General features: G+C 45.6%; 1 protein-coding gene across 1 annotated transcript in view; it reads left to right on the top strand.

Annotated features, from left to right (window-relative positions):
- Nucleotides 1-19,858, top strand: part of LOC140186440 (uncharacterized) — a 143,898-nt gene that overhangs the window by 9,536 nt on the left and 114,504 nt on the right. Inside the window, exons 3-6 of the mRNA XM_072240711.1 lie at nucleotides 12,963-13,040; nucleotides 15,681-15,881; nucleotides 17,731-17,784; nucleotides 18,753-18,854. Coding sequence (XP_072096812.1) covers nucleotides 12,963-13,040; nucleotides 15,681-15,881; nucleotides 17,731-17,784; nucleotides 18,753-18,854 — 435 coding nt within the window. The remainder of the gene's footprint in view (nucleotides 1-12,962; nucleotides 13,041-15,680; nucleotides 15,882-17,730; nucleotides 17,785-18,752; nucleotides 18,855-19,858) is intronic.

Here is a 19,858-nt window from a genome sequence, read left to right as displayed (position 1 = left end):
CCCTCCAGGCAGAATACGGTCCATTTCCTATCACCCTCCAGGCAGAATACGGTCCATCTCCTATCACCCTCCAGACAGAATACGGTCCATCTCCTATCACCCTCCAGGCAGAATACGGTCCATTTCCTATCACCCTCCAGACAGAATACGGTCCATCTCCTATCACCCTCCAGGCAGAATACGGTCCATTTCCTATCACCCTCCAGACAGAATACGGTCCATTTCCTATCACCCTCCAGGCAGAATACGGTCCATCTCCTATCATCCTCCAGGCAGAATACGGTCCATTTCCTATCACCCTCCAGGCAGAATACAGTCCATCTCCTATCACAACGACCTCCAGGCAGAATACGGTCCATCTCCTATCACAACGACCTCCAGGCAGAATACGGTCCATCTCCTATCACAACGACCTCCAGGCAGAATACAGTCATCTCCTATCACCCTCCAGGCAGAATACGGTCCATCTCCTATCACCCTCCAGGCAGAATACTGTCCATCTCCTATCACCCTCCAGGCAGAATACGGTCCATTTCCTATCACCCTCCAGGCAGAATACGGTCCATCTCCTATCACCCTCCAGGCAGAATACGGTCCATTTCCTGTCACCCTCCAGGCAGAATACGGTCCATCTCCTATCACCCTCCAGGCAGAATACGGTCCATCTCCTATCACAACGACCTCCAGGCAGAATACGGTCCATCTCCTATCACAACGACCTCCAGGCAGAATACGGTCTATCTCCTATCACAACGACCTCCAGGCAGAATACAGTCATCTCCTATCACCCTCCAGGCAGAATACGGTCCATCTCCTATCACCCTCCAGGCAGAATACGGTCCATCTCCTATCACAACGACCTCCAGGCAGAATACAGTCATCTCCTATCACCCTCCAGGCAGAATACGGTCCATCTCCTATCACCCTCCAGGCAGAATACTGTCCATCTCCTATCACCCTCCAGGCAGAATACGGTCCATCTCCTATCACCCTCCAGGCAGAATACGGTCCATTTCCTATCACCCTCCAGGCAGAATACAGTCCATCTCCTATCACAACGACCTCCAGGCAGAATACGGTCCATCTCCTATCACTCTCCAGGCAGAATACGGTCCATCTCCTATCACAACGACCTCCAGGCAGAATACAATCATCTCCTATCACCCTCCAGGCAGAATACGGTCCATCTCCTATCACCCTCCAGGCAGAATACGGTCCATCTCCTATCACAACGACCTCCAGGCAGAATACGGTCCATCTCCTATCACAACGACCTCCAGGCAGAATACAGTCATCTCCTATCACCCTCCAGGCAGAATACGGTCCATCTCCTATCACCCTCCAGGCAGAATACTGTCCATCTCCTATCACCCTCCAGGCAGAATACGGTCCATTTCCTATCACCGTCCAGGCAGAATACAGTCCATCTCCTATCACAACGACCTCCAGGCAGAATACGTTCCATTTCCTATCACCCTCCAGGCAGAATACGGTCCATCTCCTATCACCCTCCAGGCAGAATACGGTCCATTTCCTATCACCCTCCAGGCAGAATACAGTCCATCTCCTATCACAACGACCTCCAGGCAGAATACGGTCCATCTCCTATCACTCTCCAGGCAGAATACGGTCCATCTCCTATCACAACGACCTCCAGGCAGAATACGGTCCATCTCCTATCACCCTCCAGGCAGAATACGGTCCATCTCCTATCACCCTCCAGGCAGAATACGGTCCATTTCCTATCACCCTCCAGGCAGAATATGGTCCATCTCCTATCACCCTCCAGGCAGAATACAGTCCATCTCCTATCACAATGACCTCCAGGCAGAATACGGTCTATCTCCTATCACTCTCCAGGCAGAATACGGTCCATCTCCTATCACAACGACCTCCAGGCAGAATACAGTCATCTCCTATCACCCTCCAGGCAGAATACGGTCCATCTCCTATCACCCTCCAGGCAGAATATGGTCCATCTCCTATCACCCTCTATCAGAACTGAACACAAGCTAATTCTCAATCGATCCCACCAAGTTTCCATGCCTCCTGAAGGAGCCTACCACAGTGAGTCTTGTAAAATGTTGTACTGATGTTCATATACACCACGTCCACTGCTCTGCCTTTGTCAATATGTTTTGTCATTTTCTCAATGTATTCTATCAGGCTCGTGAGGCACAACCAGCCCCTCACAAAGCCATGTAGGACTACCCCTAATCAGATTATGCATTTCCAAATGCATGTGAATCCTGCCTCTAAGAATCCTCTTCAATAGTTTGCCCACCACTGACTTAAGACTCACTGATCTATAATGCCCTGTGTTATCCCTATACCCTTTCTTGAACAAAGGAATAATATTTGCATCCTCCAGTTCTCTGGCACTACTCCTGTGGCCAGTGTGGACACGAGGATCACCACCAAAGCTGCAGCAATCACTTCCTCACTTCCCAAATAACCCGAGGTATTTCCTATCTAGCACCAGGAAATTACCTACCCTAATGTTGAAACACCGACTATACTTTCTTCCATTGATGCTGCCTGGCCTGCTGAGTTCCTCCAGCATTTTGTGTGTGTTGCTTGGAAAGAAGGATAATGTTTGAAAACGGAACGTACTTATGTTAATATGTGCACCCGTGACAGGCAGACTGAACAGGAAGCTTAGTCACCCTGAAACCTCTTCACTTCCTCTTCTTTAACAATGAGAAGGATTCATTAATAACTTTGTTGTGTGGAGTCCATTCAGGAAGTGTGACCATAATGTGATAGAGTTCTTTAATCAAGGAAGTAGAGTCGTTCAAAATCTAACTCTACAAAAAGGGATCTGTGAAGAATGAGTTAGTTCAGATAGTTCTGGGAGCTTCATGGCAGTGGTCAGAAAAAAAGATAAATTTAACGAACGAATGCCAGATGCACAAAGATTATACCTACTACCTAATGCAAAAATGGGAAGGAAAAGTGTCCCCAATCCCAGAAAACAGAAGGAGTTAATAATAGTATTGTGCCCAAGGATGAATCACATGCACTTGCCAGAGAAATCAGCGCATATGTCATTTGCAGACTTATTCTTTGTGCCTCTAACATCCGTATCCAAACTAACTCTTAATTTAGCTCGCAACCAGTAAGGATCCCAGCAATGGTTCTTGTGATACACCGCAGGTCACAGGCTTCTCATCACTAAAGCAACCTTCCACCATGAGCCTCTGGCTCCAGTGCCAAGCCAACCGAAACATAAACATGGCAGGCTGGATGCAGGGAGGACGTCTCCCTGGTGACAGGTTTAGGACCAGGAGGGTGCAGTCTCAGAATGGGCATTGGTCTTTTAGAACAGGGGGCCCCAATCTTTTTTGCACCGCGGACCAGTTAAACATTGACAATATTCTTGCGGACCAGCCGACGGGGGAGGGGGTGTTCAGGTAGGGTTAGACTCACCTCAACATGTCTTTTACAGTTAGTGTTGCCAACTTTCTCACTCCCAAATAAGAGACAAAAGTAGCAATCAAATCCTGGGACACTCGTGTTTACCCCAAAAAGACTACTATGACCATGAAGCCCTGCGCGGGCACCGGTGTGCGCATGTGTGACGTGCGCATGCCCGTACGTGGCGGGTTTTTTTCTACAAATAGGTTTTGGCTTAATCTTCCCGGCTACACTGCACATACATTATTTCTACTTTATTTTGTGTACTTATCATATCATTCCTGCTTTTACTATATGTTAGTGTTATTTTAGGTTTTATGTGTTATTTGGTAGGTTGTTCTTTGGGTCTGGGAACACTCAAAAATGTTTCCATATAAATTAATTGTAATTGCTTCTGCGCTTTACGCCATTTCGGCACGAAAGGTTTCATAGGAACCTTAGCGGGGGAGATACGGGACAAGGGCGGTCCCGTATGGGACAAACCAATTTAGCCCAATATACGGGATGTCCCAGCAAATATGGGACAGTTGGCAACCCTATGTTCAAGTTCAATAGTGCGTGACAGGGAATGAGGAAAGGTGCAGCTGACTCATATTGTTTCCTCGCGGACCGGTAGTTGGGGACCGCTGTTTTAGGAATCCGATGAGGAGAAAGTTCTTCAGTCAGCAGGTGGTGAACCCGTGGAATCTTTGCCACCAGTGGCTGCTGAGGCTCAGTCACTGAGTTTACTGGATGGATAGATTTGGCCACTAAAAGAATCCAGGGACTTGGGGACAGTGCAGCAAAAATAGCCCGGAGAGATTCACCATGCTGCTGACAAAGGAGGGGCAGAAGGACTGGCTCTTGTTCCTAGTTGTTCTGTCAGTGAGATTGCTCCTGGAGTCCTGTGCGCACTTTTGTTCTCCTTGCCCATAAAAAGAAACGCTTGTCACTGAGGAAGAACAACAAAAGTCACCAGACTGATCCTAGGACGGGTGTACTGCTGTACAAGGAGAGATTGTCACTGGAGCGAAAGGGAATCTAATTCAAACTTTAACCATTTTGATCAGGTTACACCGACTTGATGGTGAGAGGATGATCCCCTGGCTGGGGGACTGTCTTGGGTTACAGGAGAGAAAAGTTTTCTTCGCTCAGAGGGAGATGAACCTGTGCAATTCACTGCCAACAAATCACTGGAGGAGACGGGTAGAGTTTGTAACACAAAGGGCATCAAGAAATAAAGAGTAGGAGGGACTACTTGACAAGGGAAGACAGTCTCCCAGCACAACAGGACACTTAGAAAAAGCATAGTATGTTCAGGGTTCAATGTGATCGTATGGAAGACTGACTTTGATTGAACAGATTTCATTGAAGAAGTGACTGGAAAGGAAGCTTGTGTGTGTAGAATGTCAACATTTTCCAAAGGCTTTTGATTATCTACCTCAGCCATGTGAAAGATGTTCATATGGTTTGGTCACAAATGAGCACGGACAGAGAAATACAGATAAACACCAGAAACAAGGTCAAGAAGTATGCGTGAAAGTGCATCTAGCAATTAAAAGGCACAATTATATGTTGACTTTGTTGGAGGCCAGATGGAGTATGGAAGGTGTGGGGGTTTTTGCTGTGGTTGGTGTAAAGGATGTGACTTCCAGTCATGGGAATGAAATTCTTGCTCAAGTGCAGCGTAGATCCACTGCACTGATTTCTGAGGGTTATCCTATGAGGAAAGAATGGCTCACTGCACGAGGCGGAGGATCACGGTTAGTATGGAGAATTGTGCTACACAGGTCAAAGGCCTCGGCCACATTCACTTTGCACAGAGTGGGTCACGGACATAGTCGTTGGCAGGGAAATGTATTTTCATGGGTCTATCGAGACTGGAGGATAAACCAGATGTCATAGCTATACTATGTATTGTAATCAAACTTTTCAGCCAATGTCAACGAGTGTCTTTAAAACAGTGTTATAGTATAGATTATTTGTGGTGTAATTAGGCACCAACTAGTCCCATGGTGTTGTTCCCAGGTCTCTATATTATTACCCAACAATCATCCGCATTGCTTTGCATTCAGCTGCCTTCTTGAATCGGTTGAGGCTTTCGAGCAGTTTATTACAACTATCAGTATGCTCGGCCATTTCAGAGGGTAGTTTAGAATCATCCACACAGCTGAGGGTCTGGAGTCAGGTGTAGGCCAGATCAGGCAGGGAGGGCAGATTTCCACCCTAATAGGAAATAGGATACCAGGACATATTGTCCCTTACAGGACATTATTGAACCAGATAGGTCTTCATAACAATGGTCATTGTTGGACATTTTAATTCCAGAAAGCAAATGCAGACTTAGCATCATCTGCCAAAGAAAGATTCGAACCAGGTCCCATGGACTTTGCCTGGCTATCTAGATTAATAATCCAGTAATAATACCACTAGGCCATTACCTCCCCTATTGATTCCATGCTGTATGACTCTATAACTTGATGAACTTTACAATTTATCTGCATCAAATTTCTTTTGTCATAAAGTGGCATACAAAAGTTTGGGCACACCTGGTCAAAATTTCTGTTACTGTGAATAGCTAAGCGAGTGAAAGAGGAACTGATTTCCAAAAGGCATGAAGTTAAAGATGACACATTTCTTTAATATTTTAAGCAAGAAAACCTTTTTATTTCTAACTTTTACAGTTTCAAAATAACAAAAATGGAAAAGGGCCCAAAGCAAAAGTTTGGGCACCCTGCATGGCAGTACTTAGTAACACCCCCGCTGGCAAGTATCACAGCTTGTAAACACTTTCTGTAGCCAGCTAAGAGTCTTTCAGTTCTTGTTTGGGGGATTTTTGCCTATTCTTCCTTGCAAAAGGCTTCTAGTTCTGTGAGATTCTTGGGCCATCTTGCATGCACTGCTCTTTTGAGGTCTATCCACAGATTCTCGATGACGTTTAGGTCAGGGGACTGTGAGGGCCATGGCAAAACCTCCAGCTTGCGCCTCTTGAGGTAGTCCATCGTGGATTTTGAGGTGTGTTTAGGTTCATTGTCCTGTTGTAGAAGCCATCCTCTTTTCATCTTCAGCTTTTTTACAGACGGTGTGGTGTTTGCTTCCAGAATTTGCTGGTATTTAATTGAATTCATTCTTCCCTCTACCAGTAAATGTTCCTCGTGCCACTGGCTGCAACACAAGCCCAAAGCATGATTGATCCACCCCCGTGCTTAACAGTTGGAGAGGGGTTCTTTTCATGAAATTCTGCACCCTCTTTTCTCCAAACATACCTTTGCTCATTGCAGCCAAAAAGTTCTATTTTGACTTCATCAGTCCACAGGACTTGTTTCCAAAATGCATCAGGCTTGTTTAGATGTTCCTTTGAACTTTTTGAATAGAACTTTTTGGCCACAATGAGCAAAGGTACGTTTGGAGAAAAAAGGGTGCAGAATTTCATGAAAAGAACACCTCTCCAACTGTTAAGCACGGGGGTGGATCGATCATGCTTTGGGCTTGTGTTGCAGCCAGTGGCACGGGGAATATTTACTGGTAGAGGGAAGAATGAATTCAATTAAATACCAGCAAATTCTGGAAGCAAACATCACATCACACCGTCTGTAAAAAAAAAAAAAAAGCTGAAGATGAAAAGAGGATGGCTTCTACAACAGGATAATGATCCTAAACACACCTCAAAATCCACAATGGACTACCTCAAGGGCTGCAAGCTGAAGGTTTTGCCATGGCCCTCACAGTCCCCCGACCTAAACATCATCGAAAATCTGTGGATAGACCTCAAAAGAGCAGTGCATGCAAGACGGCCCAAGAATCTCAGAGAACTAGAAGACTTTTGCAAGGAAGAATGGGTGAAAATCCCCCAAACAAGAACTGAAAGACTCTTAGCTGGCTACAGAAAGTGTTTACAAGCTGTGATACTTGCCAGTGGGGGTGTTACTAAGTACTGCCATGCAGGGTGCCCAAACTTTTGCTCTGGGCCCTTTTCCTTTTCTGTTATTTTGAAACTGTAAAAGATAGAAATAAAAAAGATTTCTCACTTAAAATATTAAAGAAATGTGTCATCTTTAACTTTATGCCTTTTGGAAATCAGGTCATCTTTCACTCGCTTAGCTATTCACAGTTACAGAAATTTTGACCAGAGGTACCCAAACTTTTGCATGCCACTGTATGTATCCTCATTTCATCAGCCTGTCAATATCCTCATGTTTTTGAGTTTTGTACCATCTAAAAATTTGGCAATCATTTGTTGTACAACTGCCCAAGTCCTTAATATGTTTTAAGAAAAACAGTGTTCCTTATCAAACACCACCTTACGCTTCCATGCAGGTCTAATAAAGAATCCGAATCTGAATCAGGTTTATTATCACTGGCATGTGATGTGAAATTTGTTAACTTTGCAGCAGCAGTTCAATGCAATACGTAATATAAAAGAAGAAAAATAAGATAATAAATAAATAAAACAATTACACTATATGTATATTGAGTAGATTAAAAATTGTGCAAAAAACAAATCATATATATTAAAAAAGTAAGATAGTGTCCAAGGGTTCAACGTCCATTTAGGAAATGGATGGCAGAGGGGAAGAAGCTGTTCCTGAATCACTGAGTGTGTGCCTTCAGGCTTCTGTACCTCCTACCTGATGGTAACAGTGAGAAAAGGGCATGCCCTGGGTGCTGAAGGTTTTTAATAATGGACGCTGCCTTTCTGAGACACCGCTCCCTGAAGATGTCCTGGGTACTTTGTAGGCTAGTACCCAAGATGGAGCTGACTAGATTTACAACCTTCTGCAGCTTCTTTCAGTCTTGTGCGGTAGATCCTCCATACCAGACAGTGATGCAGCCTGTCAGAATGCTCTCCACAGTACAACTATAGAAGTTTTCCTTAGGAATAGGAAATATTCCTATTAATCTCTGCCTTGTTCACACTGCATTTCTCCCTATACTGCTACAGTCTCTTTAAATACAAACTTGAAAACATCTCTTATGTGGAATTTGATTTTGAAACTTCATAAATCACGTTTCACATTACTGTCCGTTGTCACATCAAAAAATACAAGTTGGTTGGACATGATTTAAATAATCTACACTTATCCAAATTGCTAATTAAATCATTGAATATTCCAAAAGTTTCCCCACACAGAGGTTAAGTGACTGGACAACTGTTGTTGGATTTAGGTCTTCCCCCTTGTTTGAGCACACTTGAATCTGTGGACGTTTAAGAGATTTTGGCCAGGCTCTTTGCAATATCCCCCCCTTCCTTCTCTCTGCAGCTACAGATGCACTCTATCTGAACAAGGCAACTTATCTACTGTAAGAGTGGGTGTCCTTTCTAACATCTCCACTTTAGCAACTTACTCCAGGCACCACCCTCAGTGATGTCTTCAGCCACAGGAAATTTTGATATAAAGTACTCATTTACGAACATGGACCTTTCTTCCATTTCTGACTTTAGGTATTCTTTTAGGTCAGCTCCTCTCTAACACGCAGTTTAAACAAGATGATTGGCTTCCCTTGTACATTTCCTACTTGACTTTTCACATTTTCTCTCTTTGTCTCCGTTATTTCGCTTTGACTCCCTGTCTAAGCTCCCTATAATGGATTAGATCTCCTGTCATCACTTTGACATCTGCCATCCACTTCCTTTTCCTGCTCTATTTCACTCTCTTTCTTGTTGGCAATTCGGTAAACTTGCTCTGTTGTTCTACCAGCTAGGAATGTTCCTCGGTTGTACGTGCATAAAGTTAAGTTTCATTTGTCGCATGTACATTGAAACATCAAAACATACAGTGAAATGCGCCATTTTGTGTCAACAAGCAACACAGACCAAGGATGTGCTGGGGGCTTCCGGTGCCAACAGATCAGCTCACGACTTACTAACCTTGGGAATGTCAGAAGAAACCTGAACACCTGGAGAAAATCCACACGATTACAGGGAGTACATACACAGAGCAGCGGGAATCAAACCCTGATTGTTGGCGCGGTAAAGTGTTACACTAGCTGCTGCGTTACTGTGCCAACCCATTGTTTAATTATGGCCTGCTCATTATTTAGTTACAGCTTCACCTACAAGTTTTGATTCTACTTTGGTCCTCTCACAGAGAAAATGTCACATCTTTATCCCATTTGAGCTCGACGAGCTCACATTGCTTCTCTTCATCCACAGCTGCTCTAAACCTTCAGGTGACTGAGATGGAGCCAGAGGCCTGGGGCCTATGAGGTCTCTCTCAACATCTCTGGGCTTTGAGGTCTGTCTAGCCAGCCCCAGAACCCTTCTGTTCCTGCTTTTACAAACGATCACCATTAATTATTTCCAAAATATTACCGTCTTCTCTGCAATAAAGCTGAAATTTTTGATTCAATTGCCATTTAGGCATTTCTCATACAATGAAAATGGCTTCCATTACCAACATGCAAAAATTCCTCATAGGTCTTCTTCTCTGACAGAGTCAAGAGAATTCAGCCAACTTTTTATTCCTATCCTTCGAGCCCTGTGAAATTGGACCATCACACCAGTTCAGTCATTGTCAGAGGCTTCAGGCAAGGAGGGTACCAGCAACAGAGAACTGCAGAGACCAGGAGAATGGGAGGAAATGGTGACCGAGAGAGAGAAGGAGAGAAAAAGTGGGGTAGAAAGAGATGGGAAGGAGGAAGAGATGGAAGGGAGAATAAGAGAGAGAGGAATTGGGCAAAAAATGTAGAGCAATAAGGAAAGGGGTGAGAGTAAGTAAGATGAGGATCAACTTTTACATGGTAAGGGAGACAGGCAGAGGGAAAGGCAGAAGAAGAAAGAGGCTAAATCTTTTGTAAATGGGGTAATGACTAGTACAGCCCCATAAACTTGTAAATGAGTCAAATATGAACGTAAATGGCACGATTAGCAAGTTTGCTGATGATACTAAATCAGGGGGTCTTGTTGAGAGTGAAGCAAGTTACAATGAATTACAAAGAAATCGATTAGGTAGGGAGATGAGCTGAGGGACGGCAAATGGATTTCAACTTAGAAAAGTGTGACATAACGCATTTTCGACAGTCAAACTGGGCTAGGAACTTTGCAGTGAATGGCCGGGGACCGTCGAGTGCTGGGGAACAGAGGGACTTGGGAGTACAAGTGTGCGAGTTAACTGAAAGCAACTGTGCAAGTAGATAGTGTGGTGCAGAAGGTGCTTAGTGTGGTGCTCATCAGTCAGAACACTGAGTTTAGAAGTAGGGACGTTATATTGCAGTGATACGAGTTGTTAGTGAGGCTGCACTTCGAGTATTGTGTGCAGTTTTGGTCACCCTGGTATAGGAATGATATTGTCAGGCCTGACAGGGTTCAAAAGAGATTTATGAGGATGTTGTCTGGACTAAAGTGTCTGAGTTATAGGGAGAGGTGGACCATGCTTGACCTTTGTTCCCTGTAGTGCAGGAGAATGAGGAGTGGCCTCATAGAAGTGTATAAAATCATATGGGGTATGGGTAAGGTGGACATTATAGTCTTTTCCACAAAGGTCCAAAACTAGATGGCAGGGCACAGATGCAAAGTAAGAACATCGAACAGTACAGGCCCTTCAGCCCATAATGTTGCGCCAACCTTTTAGCCTATTCTAAGATCAATCCCAACCCTTCCCTCCCACATGGAGTAGCCCTCCATTTTTCATTCAGTCATGTGCCTATCTTAAATGTCCCAAATGTGCCTGCTTCTCCCAGCACACCCAGCAGTGCATTTCATGAATTTACCACTCTCTGTGTTAAATAGAACTAACGCTGGTATCCCCACGTGAAGTGAGGTGACACTTCACCTGTGAGTCTGTTAGGGTCATATACTGTGTCTGGTGCTGCCGGTGTGGCATCCTGTATATCGCTGAGACCCGGCGTAGATTGGGAGTGCGTTTCACTGAGCACCTACGCTCTGTCCACCAGAAGAAGCAAGATCTCCCAGTGGCCACCCATTCTAATTCCACTTCCCATTCCCATTCCGATATGTCCATCCATGGCAGCCTCTACTGTCGCAATGAAGCCACACTCAGGTTGGCGGAACACCACCTTATATTCCATCTGGGTAGCCTCCAACCTGATGGCATGAAAATAAATTTCTCAAGCTTCCAGTAACGCCACCCCCTTCACCTTTCCCCATCCCCTTTTCCCTCTCTCACCTTATGTCCTTGCCTGCCCATCACCTCCCTCTGGTGCTCCTCCTCCATCTTCTTTCTTCCATGGCCTTCTGTTCTCTCCCATCGGACTCCCCCTTCTCCAGCCCTGTATCTCTTTCACCAATCAACTTCCCAGCTCTTTACTTCATGCTTCCCGCTCCCGATTTCACCTGTCACCCCATGTTTCTCTCTCCCCTCTCCCACCTTTTAAATCTACTCCTCATCTTTTACCCCAAAGGCCTGACTCTGGGCCATGCACCCCTATGACGTATCCACCCCTCAACTGTAAAGGGGTCAAGGCCCCAAATATTCACAAAGCCAAACCTGCAGAAATTAAAATAAAGACAAATTGCTGGACAATCTCAGCAGTCAAGTGGTTTCTATGAAGACAGAAATAAGGTTTCGGCCCGAAACGTCGACTGTACTTTTTCCCATAGATGCTGCCTGGCCTGCTGAGTTCCTCCAGCATTTTGTGTGTGTTGCTTGGATTTGCAGCATCTGCAGATTGTCTCTAGTTTGTTCCTTCTCTACATGTTCATTTCAAATAAGCTTCAATAAGAATCCCCCAAAGTCATTTTTGTTTCAGAAATCTATCCATTGCAAATGTTGAAAACAGCAATTTGCCTTTGGGCCAGAATAATGATTTCACTTTTTTAAAATGCTCTTAAATTTAATAGAAAAATAAAGCCGAGATATTGATGGGGCTAAAGGCTGTCAAAGCCCTTGGGCCTGACAGGCTGCATCCCAAAGCTCCAAAAGGCAAGGAACATGAGATGGTGGTCATCTTCCACATTATGGGTTTGGAGTTGATTAAAGAGGCAAACGTTGAACCCGTAGACTCTTCCAGCAAGGGGCAGAGGTGCCCAACGGAGTGGTCTGTCATTTGTGGTATAGCGTTTACCCTGAACCAATACGTCTGAACCCTCCCAAATGTTTCTTCTCCTCTCTGACCGTTGATGGGTCAGATATTCCCAGGACTCAGCAGGAATGTTACATTTCTTCAAGGAGTCTTTGAACACATCCTCGAAACATTTGCCCATTCCTTCTCATGGTAGAATTCAGAACACAGTGTCTGGAGGAGCCCAGTGTTGAGGAAACCCCTGTATTAAAAAATGAGACTTCAGACTAGATTCTATTGAAGGTTTGGTGAACCTGAGATAACAGAACACAAGCATCCAAGGAAAGGTTCCATCACTGACAAACGTTCCTTTTAATAGGCTGTGTTAACCACTAATAATCTTGATGCAGTATAACTAATGTGAATGGATAAATGTAATGTCACATCCTACAGTGGGAAGCCCATGATGTTCACCGTTCTCTGGGGTAATAGGTAATGTGACCATTTCTACTTCATAGTCTGCTGCACACAAGTGTTTTCTTGTTTTACATGTCCTTACCACTCTTGCCTCACTGGAGGGTTTTGACAAGTTGTTTTATTTTTAGGCAAGGATCCAGTAGATGCATGGTATGAAGAAATTAAGGATTATGACTACAACAATCCTGGATTTTCCAGTGAAACTGGTGAGTGTGTTCATTCTGGTTACATGCTTTCTCAGCGCAATTTTCACTTCTTTGTAGACAGTTAAATATCCCAGAAATGCCCGGCTCTGTTGAGCAGTTGCACCTCAGTATCCGCACTAAATGCCTCTGGCACCACACCACACCAACTCTCTCTTCGTCAGCATCCCCTTGCTTTGCACTGACCCTCCATTCTGTTTCACCTGTGGAGATGAGCAAAGGGGTCAGCATGGATGTGATGGGCCAAAAGGCCTGACTCTGGGCCATGCACCTCTGTGATGTATCCGCCCTTCAACTGTAAAGGGATCAAGGCCCCAAATATTCACAAAGTCAAACCTGCTGAAATCTAAAATAAAGACAGAAAATGCTGTACAATCTCAGCAGTCAAGTGGTTTCTTGAAGGCAGAAATAGAGTTAACCTTTCTGGGAGAAGATCCTTGGTCGCGGTCATCTGCTGATTGTTAATTCTCTCTTCTTTTCGACAGATGCTACACGACTGCAGAAATGCACCAGTAATTTCTGTTTTTAATGAAGCTCCAATGTCATTTTGAGGCTGTGATACTCATTGTGTTTTAATTGTGCCCTCTGATCCCAGCTTGTTATGTTTATCACATGGATATCTCTGTTGATGAGATAAATTCGGATGGGGTGAGCACTTTGCATCCCATTCATAAATAGGACCTGATCCTCCTCCTCTTCAACACCACTGACTTCAGTGTCCTCCTGCACCGTCCTAATAAAGCTAGCTCAAAGCAGAGAAGACTCAACATTTTCCAGTCAGAGAGCCTACCATCAAGTTTAACATAATAATTTCCACAAAGTATCTTCTGGTTGCAAAGAAATGCTGGATTAATTCTGCCCCACAGCTCCTGCTTGCATTAGAATAGAGAGCAAACAACAGTTCAGGCCCTTCAGCCTACAATGTTGTGTTAGCTGATGTAAACCTACTCCATGATTAATCTAATTCTTCCTCTTATACCGACTTAATCCTTCACTTTTCTTACATCCATGTACCTATCTATGAGTGTTTCAAATATCCCGAATGTGTCAGCATCTACCAGCACCCCTGGCAGTGTGCTCCAAGTCCCACCAGTCTCTGTGTAAAAGAGACCTATCTGTGAGGGCTCCTCTAAACTTTCCTCCACTCATTTTAAACTGTTGTCCTCTGGTATTGGCCATTGCTGCCACAGTAAAGTGCCACTGGTTGTCCACTCTGTCCATGCATCCCTTAATCTTAAACACCTCCATCAAGTCACCTCTCATCATCCGTCACTCCAAGGGGAAAAAAGCCCTAGCTCACTCAACCTTTCCTCAAAAGACACGTTCTGCATCTGGGCAGTGTCCTTGTAAATCTTGTCTGCACCCTCTCTAATGCTTCCTCATCCTTCCTACAATGAGGCAACCAGAAATGAACACAGCACTCCAAGCAGCACACATCTGCTGAAGGTTCTCGGCCTGAAACGTCGACTGCTTACTCTTTTCTGTAGAAGCTGCCTGGCCTGCTGAGTTCCTCCAGTATTATGTGTGTGTGTGTTGCTTGGATTTCCAGCTTCTGCAGATTCTCTCTTGTTAGTGCAAAAAATAATGAGGTTTTGTTCATGGGTTTAATGTCCACTCAGAAATCTAAAGGCAGAGGGGAAGAAGCTATTCCTGAATTTGATCTGTATGAACAGTACGCAAAGCAAACTTTTCACTCTGTCAGGGTACATGTGACAATAATTATCTAATTCCATTTCCTATGGTGTGAAGAGGATGTGTTGGGACTGTGTGTGTCAGCGGGTGGAGGAGGTGGTATTAGTAGCTGAGAGTGGGCAGGGTGAGAGTGAGTTTAGACTGGGAGTTGTGTAACGGGACTGAATGCAGTGTCGATGAGATGGAGCGGATATAGAATATAAGCTATTGAATAATACAGCATGCAAAACAGGCCCTTCAACCCAACCCATCCATGGTGCCAATGGGCTAGTCTCATTTGCCAGTGTTTGGCCCCCATCCCTCTAAGCCCCATCTATCCATGTACTGATCTAAATGTGTTTTAAATGTGGTTATTGCACCTGCCTCAACCACTTCCTGCCAGCTCGTTCCACTGATCTGCCACTCTCTGGATGACAAAGATGCCCCTCAGATCCCTTTGAAATATCTCACCTCTCGCCTTAAAGCTATGGACTTCCTCACTGGGGTGAGAGTAGTGCTGGTGAAAGGTGATGAGCTGGAGGGGTTTGTGCTGGGCGAGAGCAGAGCTGGTGGAAGAAAGAGAAGGTGAGGACTGAGTGGGACGTGGGTAGCTGCAGTGAGACGGAGAGCAGGTATTGTAAAGGGGAAGGGGCGCTGAGGGGTGTGTGAGGCGGTTAGAGTGTTTTGGGAGGAGTCTGAAGAGGGTGGGTGTAGGGGTAGGGCATGTAAAGTAGTTGGAGGAAATATGGTTGGGGGGATTGTGATTGGATGGTGGACTGAGGCCCAGTTGCTGGTGAGTCAGTGCTGTGTGTACCCAGTGATGTGAGCTGTGTTTCTCCCTGTCCTTCACACACGGGCACAGAGGGTCCCACTGGACCTTCAGGTGTTGCTTCTGACACTTCTGAATGCATGAACCAACGTGCACCACGTTCATCGGCTTGTGTTTTTTCTCTCTCTCTTTCTCCCTGTCAGGGCACTTCACACAACTGCTATGGAAGGACACCACAGAAATGGCAATTGCTTACTCGGTGAGTGGGCAGACGGCGATAGCGGTGGCGCATTACTCCCCGGCTGGAAACATCACCAACGAGGGGTATTTTGAGAAGAACGTTCTGCCCCTCGCAGCCCCTCCTGAGGCAACAGCAGAGCCTGCAGCCGAGAACGTGACAGCAGGTAGAAACCACAACGGGAACTGCAGGGTCACTGATGAGGGGTCGTTCTACCTGGATCAACCTCATCATGTTAACTTAACCCACTAACCTCAAATGCTCCGTCTGGTTAGTGGGAACCTGTTGAAGAGCTGGGGCCACTGAAACAGGGTGGTTCCCTTGGGGAACAAAATCAATTGGTGGTTTTGATCCTCTTTATAAAAGGGGGCGGAAGCACGTGGGGTAGTTAGAACAAGAGGTACCGATTCTCCAAACTGTACAACCTAACGGGGAGGCTTCCTCCATTCAGTGGTTCCACAGCCTCATCAGAGATCCTTAGATCATTTCCGACACAACATCTCCCTCTGTGTGAAGTCTTTTACTGAAAAGAGCCCATTCCATTCAGTTATTTTTCCTTGAGTGGTACATAGTCATGGTCCTCATGCAATTCTTGTGACCCTTTTATGTACTGCTGCCTCTCCACGTGGATCCTTATCACCTGGAGCATCCCGTATCCGGAACAGAATCAGGTTTCTTATGACTGACGTGCAGTGTGAAAATTGCTGCAACACACACAAAATGCTGGAGGAACTCAGCAGGTCATCTGTGGAGAGGAATAAACAGTCGACATTTTGAGAACAAAGTTTGCAGAAGCCAGAATAAGAAGGTGGGGGGGGGGGGAGGAGAGGAGCAAGTGATTGGTGAGACCAGGGGAGGGGGTTAGGGTCAGTAGTGGTTTTTAGGTTACAAGTTAAGAACTTGTACAAGTCTGTTTACTCAGCTGTAGCTGGAGTTCAAACCACCATTCTTCATTCCCATTTCCCTCTCTCACCTTATCTCCTTACCTGCCCATTACCTCCCTCTGGTGCTCTGCCCCCTTCTCTTTCTTTCTTCCATTGTTGCTCTCCTCTCCTATCAGATTCCTCCTTCTCCAGCCCTGTGTCTCTATCACCACTCAGCTGCCCTTCTCTGTACCTCACCCCTCCCACTCCCAGTTTCAACGATCACCCCACCCCCACCCCCCACCTTCTTACTCTGAATCCTCATCTTTTTCTCCGGTCCTGATGAAAGGTCTCGGCCCAGCATGTCGACTACTCTTTTCCATAGATGCTGCCTAGCCTGCTGAGTTCCTCCAACATTTATGTGTGTCGCTTGTAGCTGGAGTTAACCCACCATTTTCTAAAGACACAAATCAATGCATATATATTTTAGCGAAGTTTTATTTCTCAAGTGCCTGAGTGCCGTGAATTCACTCTTCATTTCCCTGGAGCTGGTTGTCCTAATCCTGAAGGCTTTGAGGTTGATCACTGAGGGGGCAGGTGGAAAGCTGTGAAGTTTTTAGTTTTGTAGCAGCAGTACATTGCAATCCATAAAAATTACTATGAGTTACAAAAATTAGTAAATAGTGCAAAAGATGAATTATGAGGTAGTGTTTGTGGGTTCATGGACCATCCTATTATGAAGATAGAAAAAGTCAACACTATTTCCACTTATAAGGGATGAGGACCCATCACTGAGAAATTAATTGGTCTTGACCTTAACTTAAGAAGAGCAAATAATTTAACTACGGGGTATAAGGACAAACTGGAGAATACTTTTTTGAGTTAATCATTAATAGAACTAAAAGGAGATGGTGAAAATAATTCCTTTACTTAAAACAGGTTTGAATGGGAAATTCGTAAACGATTGTAAAATCCTCCAATTAGATTTAAATGGAATTGGGTAGTTATTGTAAAACTGGGTGGGAGATTTAAACTCAGTGTTATATATGGGGCAAAGTAGCCACCCCAATGCAGTGGGTGAGCATTTAGTTTACTTGATGCAATACTTCGTCTGATTGACCCTGTGTGTGTCTTCATCTCCTCCCGTGCCAGAAGCACCCGCCGCAGAACCTGAGGAAGTTCCACCGACCGAGACACAACCTGAAGGTAAAGCCTCAGCTGGGCCAGTCAATGGGGACTATCAGTGGTGGGGGCCACAGGGGTCAGCACTGGTGCCCCAACCATTCGCAATCTGTGTCCTTGACATAAATCAAGGACCAAGTGTGCTGCTGATGATGCAAAGAGGTGGGAAAGTAAGTCGTAGGGATGCACAACAAATCTACAAAGAGGTAAAAACATAGTTTGGGACTCAAAGACAGACTATAGTGTGGGATGATGTAAGGATGATAAGAGGATATTGTTTACATGGGGAAGGATTACAGCACACCGCAGTTTGTGAGCCCTGGGCCAAAGGACAGGCTTCACTCATCCTGGTTGGGAATTGTTGGCATTCTCTACCCAGCACTGAATTATTGAATGTATTGAGGATTGAGGAAAAGCCTTGGTCCACACCACAGTTGAGTTTATGGAGAGTTAAGTCTAAAGTCAGATCAGTGCTGACCTCATTCATATCTCGTGGGGATTTATAGTGTATTTCTGTTTCCCTACCTCATACTTGACTATTCAGGACCATCAGGAGGGAGTGGATTCAGTCCTGAATTCACCAAATCACTTCCTCCAGCTCCATGGCACAAGCCAGGGTGGTGCCCTTTCCTGGATGAATAGAAGTCAGCAATATATTAACCAGCAGTGACATGATATATATATAAAGAGAGAGATTGAGAGAGAGATAGATATACATACACACACACACACACACACACACGTCACCACACACATGCGCTCTTGGCCATGGTCCATGACAACAGTACAACATTCCATCCAACGCATGCTAAACATGCATCGTCTCGGCCACACGCTAATATGGCCTCTTGTTTTGCCACGTCACGACACCAACACCTACCACCAGCCAGCCCTGCACACCGTCAAACCTGAAGCATCACCCTCTGACCAACATGACTCCTCTCCCTCACGCAAACGGAGCATGGTTACCAGTGGATGTTCTGTTCCTGCAGAGCCCACGCCGGAGCCCCAAGCCAAACCAGAGGCGGAGAATGCAGAAGAGAAAGCCGAAGAGCCTGAAACAATCCTCAGGACCCCAAAGACAACACCTGTGGGTACGGCAATCTGCTGACAATTTGACAGACTGACGGGGAGAAGGACATTCCCTGGATGTTGTGTGTAGATGTCCCCGCCCAAACCAGAGCTCGGAGGATTCACCATACAAGGCCCTAAGGCTTCTCACTAGCACATCCATACAAACCTCATTCCCCCCCCCATGAGCCCCCCCCCTTACCTCTCACCTTTCCTGCCACTAAAGCTTCCCTCAGATTTAACTCCTCAGCACTTGCCAGGGTGAGACCAATCCCCAACTGGAGGAGCAGCACCTCATCTTCCACCTGGGTCTACAGCCTGAGGGCATGAACATCAAATTCTCCACTTTCTGGTCATCTACACCCCTCTGTCTCTTTCTCTATGCTCCTGGCCTACATCACTCCCCTCCCCCCCGCCCCATCACCCTGTTTCCCTCCTGCACCCATTCCATTTGCCCATCAGCTAGACACTCCTCTCAGTAGGTCCCCTCCACCCACTGTTCCCATCTCCCTTATTTCAGATCCTTACTTTCCTCTCAGATTCCACCATCTGTGGCCCCTTGTTGCCTCCAGCTTTCACCTACAGGCTCCTGTCACCATTCCCTTCACCCCTTTCCCATCTGCCTGTAGCCAGCCTCCCCTGGATCCACCTATCACCCAGCAGCTCTTGTGTCAACTCTTTATACTTGCTGGCAGCCATCCAGCTTCCTCTCCAGCTGAATGGTCTCGAACTGAAATGTCGACAGTCTATGTCCTTCTGCAGATGCTGCCTGATCCACTGAGTTCCTCCAGCATTCTGTGTGTGTTGCTCAAGAGAGCATTCGAAAATTTTCAGACTGGGTGTGTAAAAGGCAATTGATAATCGGATAAACTTGAGGCCAATAGGTTAATAAGAAATATCGGGGTCACACATTAGTGTATGATCATCCAATCCAGTCAGAAGTGTCACAGAGAAGCTACAGCACTCAGCAGGCTCTACAGTCCACTAGGCCAGTGACCATCAACCAGCCCCTGTCACTAATCCTTCT

This window comes from Mobula birostris, chromosome 22 (genome assembly GCF_030028105.1).
Source record: "Mobula birostris isolate sMobBir1 chromosome 22, sMobBir1.hap1, whole genome shotgun sequence".
Lineage (NCBI taxonomy): Eukaryota > Metazoa > Chordata > Chondrichthyes > Myliobatiformes > Myliobatidae > Mobula > Mobula birostris.
This window is presented reverse-complemented; position numbering and strand designations above follow the sequence as displayed.